At 59.1% G+C, this 6,891-nt stretch overlaps 3 protein-coding genes across 3 annotated transcripts; all 3 read right to left on the reverse strand.

Moving 5' to 3' along the window:
• Positions 1-1,464: 1,464 nt before the first annotated feature.
• Positions 1,465-2,628, reverse strand: LBRM_16_0220 (mitochondrial ornithine transporter 1-like protein; the record flags this gene model as incomplete). The annotated part of the gene is made up of 1 exon (XM_001563576.1): positions 1,465-2,628. One exon carries the CDS (start codon positions 2,626-2,628, stop codon positions 1,465-1,467), a length of 1,164 nt encoding a protein of 387 aa, XP_001563626.1.
• Positions 2,629-3,762: 1,134 nt separating this feature from the next.
• On the reverse strand, positions 3,763-4,161 carry LBRM_16_0230 (hypothetical protein, unknown function; the record flags this gene model as incomplete). The annotated part of the gene is made up of 1 exon (XM_001563577.1): positions 3,763-4,161. The coding sequence occupies one exon, from the start codon at positions 4,159-4,161 to the stop codon at positions 3,763-3,765; it is 399 nt and encodes a 132-aa protein (XP_001563627.1).
• A 1,324-nt stretch (positions 4,162-5,485) lies between these two features.
• LBRM_16_0240 (protein tyrosine phosphatase-like protein) lies at positions 5,486-6,013 on the reverse strand (the record flags this gene model as incomplete). Its single annotated transcript, XM_001563578.1, has 1 exon — positions 5,486-6,013. One exon carries the CDS (start codon positions 6,011-6,013, stop codon positions 5,486-5,488), a length of 528 nt encoding a protein of 175 aa, XP_001563628.1.
• Positions 6,014-6,891: the final 878 nt, after the last annotated feature.

The raw sequence follows: 6,891 nt of genomic DNA on the forward strand, positions 1-6,891 counted from the left end.
CGCGAAGGAAGAGAAATGAGGCGTGGGGGGGGTTGGGGGGGGCGGGGGGGGCGAAAAAAGGGGGACAAACAAAAACGAAAAACGACGTCGGCAGTGCAAATGTCGCGGTAGTGACAACATTTTTGGGGGGGGCGCCGAGCGGCGTGCGTGTCTGAGCGTAGCTGCGCAGTAGTACGCGCTCTGTCTCGGTAGGGCAGCTCGCTGACACATCTCAAGATGCAAGTATGCGGAGAGAGAGAGAGCGAGAGAGCGGAGCTTCTGTATTGGTGTTTTCTTCGCTACTGCGCACCAGGCGGGAGGGTAGTCTCGCTCAACCAACGCCACACACGCAGTCTCCTCCATACCCAACGCGTCTGTCGGTAAGTGAGTTCGGCGTATTGCGCCTGTTAAACCTTAATTTTATTGGTGATTGTGACCCTCTCCCTCTCTCCTTCTCCCCTTTGTTTTGCAGCTTGCCAGTAAGCTCAGTTAGCGGGTGGACAGGTAGTGAGAGAGGGGGAGGGAGGGGACGCACGGTAGATCGATCAGCGGAGAGGGAACAGAGAGAAAGAGGGGCACAAAAGAGATGGAGAGAAGTGAAACACATGCGCGCACACACACACATGCAGGCCAAGCTCAGACCAACAAGAAAAAATGGCTGAGCCACCGCGAGAAGCGACAACAAGAGTTGCTCGGAGAGGCGTGGAGACCAGAGATACGGCGGCAGCCTGCATGAGCGCACACCCACAGGAACAGGAGACGATAAACACACACGCGCACACGCACAAGGGAAAGAAGAAAGCGGAGAAGAGAGCCGTGCGAGAACAACACAGGGAGCACAAAGCGGTATGTTTACACGGCTGCAAACAGTTGCAGCACCATCACGACCGTACACAAGCCTGAGGCCCATGCACACGCAGAGAGACAGAGAGAAAGAGACTCCGGACTTCCACCCTTGGGTTCTCTAGCACGGCCCTCGTGGGAAAACAACGGCGAAGAAACCAACTCAAAGGGTAAAGAGGGGGGGAGAGCGACGAGAAGATGAAATTAGCGCCATACGAAAAGAAGAGCGTCAAAGCGCGAGAAGGGTTCACCGTCACCAACAACAACAGCCGAGAAGGAACCCGTCGGGGGGGGGGGGGGCGGGGGGAAGGGGGGTAAAGAGTAGCGGCTCGTTTCTGCACTTTCACTGGTACGGGAGGGGAGCAGCAGTGCTGAGAGCAGAGACGGAGGGGGAGATACAGCTGACGTGCAGAGGGGTGGAAAGGGGGGGAAGGGAAGGTAGTACCGGAGGAAAGAGAGTCGCTGCTGGTGTTCGTTTGACGGCAGAGAGAGGGGGGGTAGAGCGGAGAATATAAGGCGCAAGTGAGAGGCGACCATTCAAGCTGAAGTTCGTCCGCTAAAGCCCAGAGTGGGGTGCTCCGGGATACCACGATGGGTCTGCGTACGCGTCACGCCGGTCACAACCGCCGGCTCTGCGCGTCCTTAGTACCGATGAGAAACCAACTCCTCTTGGGGTTCATAGGCAGCACTCGATGTCGACGTCACGGCACTGTCGCGTGCAAGAGCACAATACGGAGAAGAGAAGCCCTGCAAGGTACTGCTGCTGCGTTCGTGGATGGTGAAGACGACACTGCTCGATAAGAACGCCCGCACCACCGTGACACCCCAGCCGCGGAACAGCGCCTCTACTCCTCCGCTGTGGTACAAGCTTGACAGTGTTCTCGTAAAACCCTGCCGTCGTGCTGCCGGGCACACCTGCATCTTCGTCTTTGCCACGTCGGCCGGGTACGCGATGCTCCAATAGAAGCACCCACTGATCCCGCCTGCGAGCATGGAGTGCCAAATCGGCAGAGCTTCGCCATCGCCCAGTGATTGGGCAAACCCCTGCGCCAGCCATTCCCGGCACTGCTCATAGGAGACAAAATATGCCATGTTGCCCAATACAGCGCGCGTCAGAGTACCGGTCACCCCTGTGTAGAGACCGCACGCACCATGGGTTGCCACTAAGTCACGAGCAAGGCCGAACACCGTCGTGCGGTGACGCTTCCAGCTCGGCCGGGCGCTCTCCATCTGCATGTTGCACTTCAGCATTTCAACCGGCGTCAAGATAAGCGACACGGCGAGACCTGCGCACGCAGAGGCCTTCCAGTGCGCCGGCGAACTCCATACGGAAATGGGCGGCGGCGGCGGCGGCTGGGGCAGCTCAGGTTTGCTCTGAGTAGGCCGCTGCCGATAGGATCGTCGTTTGTGGTCACCTCGCGACCCGGACAACTTTTCCCGCTCTTGCCCCTGGCGCTGCTGCTGCTGCTGCTGCTTCTGCAGAAAGCGCTGAAGAGATACGTTATAGACCGAGAAAACGACGGCAGCCTCAGCGCCCTGAGCTGTCAGGGGCACACTAAGGCCTCGGTAAAACGATCGAATACCACCGCGCTGGTAGAGTTGGGAGGCGCACTGCCAGTACGTCACCGGTGACGTAGCGCTAATGCTGGCCACTTCCGCGGCTGCAGTGGTCCTGTAGTAGTAGGGTACCTTTGTGTAGCTGCTCACCTGCATACGCGTCTTGATGGTATCGAGCGGGTAGTCAAGGAGAACCCCGGTCATACCTGCCACGGTGCCTGCAGTGAGGTGAATGATCACGTCCATCATGTACGGCCTTGGACAACACCACTCCCCATCGCCGTTTGTCTTCTTCGACCCTCGGCGCTCGTCGTCTTACCCAGAGGGCACCGCCTGTTCCGCTGGCAGATGGATGGGGTGGTTATCCCGAAGCGCACTGTTTCCTTAGATGTAGTGGTGTCTAGCAGGAGCGCATGCATTCATGTGGCCAGTGATCGCCGCATAGCTGCGCATCGACGTTTGAGCAGCAGCGCTGGGCAACACAATCAACACTGCGCGCACTCACCGAGTCATACAAAGACACGCACGCACGTCACACACTCTCTGCAGAGAGACCCTTGTTGAAGCGGCTCTGAGTCCACACCTGTTCGAGGACGATAGTGACACGCACACCACTGATGTAGTTCGTGAGTGCGTCCCGTTGTAGATAGCGCGTGAAGAGAGAAGGTGAGGGATATCGATGCCCCCTCGTGCGTGTGGGTGGGAGAGGGGGGGTAGAGGCGAGAAGCAGGAGATTTCCGTGGAAATGCACAATGCGGCAGGACACCGATAGCAGACACCAACGCCAAACCGAATTAGCAAGCGTGTCCGCCTACGAAGAGGCGGAGCGATGGGCACGGGAAGTTGGCGCGTGCGCGTCATCCACAGGGAAGGACGGTGGCAAGAAGTGGGCGAAAGAGGAGGAGGAGACGATAGGCGCGCAGTTGCAGTGAACAACTCTGCAAGCAAAAGGCGGTGGGAAAAGAGGCACGGAGCCGGGGCAGCGCATCGATGCACTCCAGTCCTTGTCCGCCCTCCCCCCCGCCCACACACCCCGGCACTCTCACTCCGCCTCCCGCTGCTCTTCGGACCGTACTGGATGTACAAGGGCGAGTACGAGGGTATTCACTGCCCCCACAACCCCTCCATGTAGACCACGCGAACACATCAGTTGGCCCCTTGTGTGTGGGGGAGCATCTTGTCTTTGTTTCTGCAACGGGGCCGTGCACGCCTCGCGTAGGATCGCCAATCAACAACTCAACCCAGTTCGCACGGGGCTGATCAAGCGAGTCGCATGCGCACTCCACTGCGTGCCCGTACATACAAACAGCGGAACACGTGTGTGGTAAAAAGGCAGGCGGAGTTCTCTCCATGTGTGCGGGGGCGCGTAAGTGAGATGGCGCGTCACTCAGCATGCGGCCGCTTACGCTTTCGGGGTGCATCACTGACTCCATGAGCATCGTCGCCGTCCCCCTCGCTCCACTCGCTGGAGTTCACGCGGACACTGCCGCTATCAAGTGTGCCAGCAGAGCACTCTTCTTCAGCGCGGTCGTCGACAGACCACCGCGTATCATCTTCGCCAAAGAGCGCATAGCACTCCTGCTGTGCGCCGGTGATGAAGTCGAGCAGATCAGTGTACGCCGCCACCTGCCCATCCGTAGCAACGGTCTCGCAGTCTTCGCAGGAACTTGCAGCATACGGGTGTGGTTGGAGTTTCAGCTTCTCCTTGTGCGCCGCGGAGTCGTACCGGAGGAGTGTCTTCGGTGGATGGAGGTGCACCACCTGCAGCAGTGCGTGCTCCATCGGTTCAGCCAAGGAAGGAGTGGTGGAAAGGAGGACGCTCGGTATATCCCTGAGAGATCAAGCAAGGAGAGGGAAGGAGAGGGTGAGTAGCCTGCAGTAGTCAGCCGCCCGCTCACTGTTGATAACGGCCGCAGATACAAGAAATCGAGAACCAGCACGAATACACCGCGATGTGGGTTTATCGGCGGGCCTGCATGTACGTCGATTGCTGACAGCTGTGAGTGTGGGGTGAGAACGCAATGGAAAACAAGGCACCACACGCGCCTGAGAGAGAGAGAGAGAGAGGGGGGGGAGGAGAGAGCGGAGGTGGATAATTATAGCAGCAGGGGGTGTTAACGACCAAAGCCCTGTAACAAGGTAAAGTGCGGTACGCTGCCCTTACAGGTGCGGGGAGACGGGGGGTGGCGGCGGGTCCCTACTCAACACAGACATGGAGAGACAGAACGGCGCACACGTACACACTCAGACACCTGGACTGGGAACGCCCGCCCATCATGGACGGCGCAGGAGGAAAGGCACGTCACACGCCGCGAGGGCGCATAAAAGAGCACAGCGGAAGGGGAGAAAAAAGGGGGCTGCTGATTCGCTTGCTTCGCCTTGACAGCCCGAGCATGACTCGCAGGAGCCCCGCTCTCTCTCTCTCTCGTTTGGTATGTGGTGCACGTACGCCACTGAGCACATCTTTGCACGTCCGCCTCGGTGCATCTCCCCCTTCCTGCCCCCGAAGTCATCCAACGTCTTGTTTGTGCGCATTCGCTCCTTTCCCTTTTCGCTGCGTAAAAGACAGGCGGCGTCTGACTGTGACGACGGAGTTAAGGGGGCTGTGGATCGAAGAGGGGGGGGAGAAAAGCCCCGGCCGTCGCCCCGCCCCGCCCAAAAGACGAATAGGGGACCCAAACGTGAAGGAGTACGGCCGAGAAGGCAATGGGAGGTGAGGCAACCGCAATGGAAGAAGAGAGAGGCGCCCGTTTACAGGGCGGAGAGCGCCGGCCCTCCGCGCCATTGACACCGCGATGGTCATCCTCACCGCATGCCCAACCCAAACAGTCACGCACACGCGCAAGGGGGGGACGCCCTTGACAACGAGCTCAGGGGGGGGGGGGAACGAAACCTACTAAGGAAGGGGGGGAGATGAGATCACGTAAGAAGTTGACGCACGAATTACCCACGAACGGGGAGAGCTGAACGCGAAGTACAGACAAGTGATTAGCTTTTTTTCCCGAGACAGACGCAAACACACGAGAGCTTACAATTACTAAGGTGTCGCATTATGCTCTCGTGCGAGTAAAAGTAGAACGCTCCTCGGGCACCCTCCTGCTCGCGACTACATGACCACGCAGTGCCCACCCTGGTGACGGCGCTTGTACTTGGTAACCCAGTGCATCTGGGTCTGATTGATTGCACCCCTGCGCTTCTCGCGGATCAGCGCGATCGCGTCTAGCGCAGACACGTTGCCGTACTCCACTAGCGCCAGCGCGACCAAGATTGGGGCGCGGCCCAGGCCCGCCACGCAGTGCACCCCGATGGTCGGCGGGGGCTTGGATGGGTCCTCTTGCTGACGGGCAAGCTCCGTGTCGAGCAACTTCAGCCAGCTCTCAAGGACCACGCGGGTCGGCGGGGCGCCATCATCGAATGGCCAGCTGTGGACCTCAATCCCACCGCCCCTCACAAGGGCTGCATCGTAGGTCGGGCCGCACACTCGCACCAAATGATGAACGCCACGGCGCTGCAGCTCCTTGATGTACGTCGGAAGGTTGCTCGGGGACGGCGCATCGAGAATGAGAAAGTGAAAGAGCACCTTCGACGGCTGCTGCGGGTCGTAGCAGTCGATGAGCGTACTGTTCACCTCCATGATTGCCACCTTTTTCCCTGGGCTTAGGTGCGACAGTCACAGCGACAAGGCGCAATACAAGAGTGGGGAAGCAGGGCGGAGACAGCGGAGCACAAAAACCTCGCGACGTCTCTCGCGTTTTCTGAAGGGACTGGGCCTCCTCTTCCGGAGGAAACACGCGCGATGACAGCGCCCTTCGCTTAGTGCAACACACACGCTCACACACACACACACACACACGTGCCAACGCCCCCTTCGATGCGCGGATATCCACCACACGCGCACGTACACTGGGGAAGAGAGAGGGGGTGCTAAGAGCACGGAGAAACAAATGACAAGAGAAGCGCTACAGAAAACTCAAAGGGGAGAGAAAGACAAAGGGCGCGTAACGGACTGGGGGAGCGGCAGAGAAACGAGAGCGCGTCGCACGCAGACAAACCCGCTGGCACACGCACACACAAAAAAATGAAGCACGCGGATGAAACGAGCACGGTGAGCCCACGGCTGCAGACACCGACAAGAGAAATGCAAAAAAAAAAAAAAACAGTGCGGCTCCGCTTGCTGAAAGGCGGGTCGTAGAGAGGAGAGGGTGGCGGCGCAGAAGCGCGAAACCGAGATGGGGAGGGAGAAAGAGACGGGCCTGCGTGTGAGTGTGTGGCCTCCAACAGGCAATCAACGAAGCGCAGCGCTCGTTTGCACGGAGGCTGGCTACAGAGATAGCAAGCAAGCGGGAGAACGAGGATATAAGAGGCCAAAGGAGCTGCAGTCGTACGAGTATCCGTGGCTACGTGATGCCCTCCGTAACCTATCCGTGTGTGCGCTTCCTCAGTAAGCGGGTATGGCTGTCGTGCCCGTTTCTTTTGGCGACCAGCCGCACGCCTATACTTCAGCGCGNNNAA

Source organism: Leishmania braziliensis, chromosome 16 (genome assembly GCF_000002845.2).
Source record: "Leishmania braziliensis MHOM/BR/75/M2904 complete genome, chromosome 16".
Classification (NCBI taxonomy): Eukaryota; Euglenozoa; class Kinetoplastea; order Trypanosomatida; family Trypanosomatidae; genus Leishmania; species Leishmania braziliensis.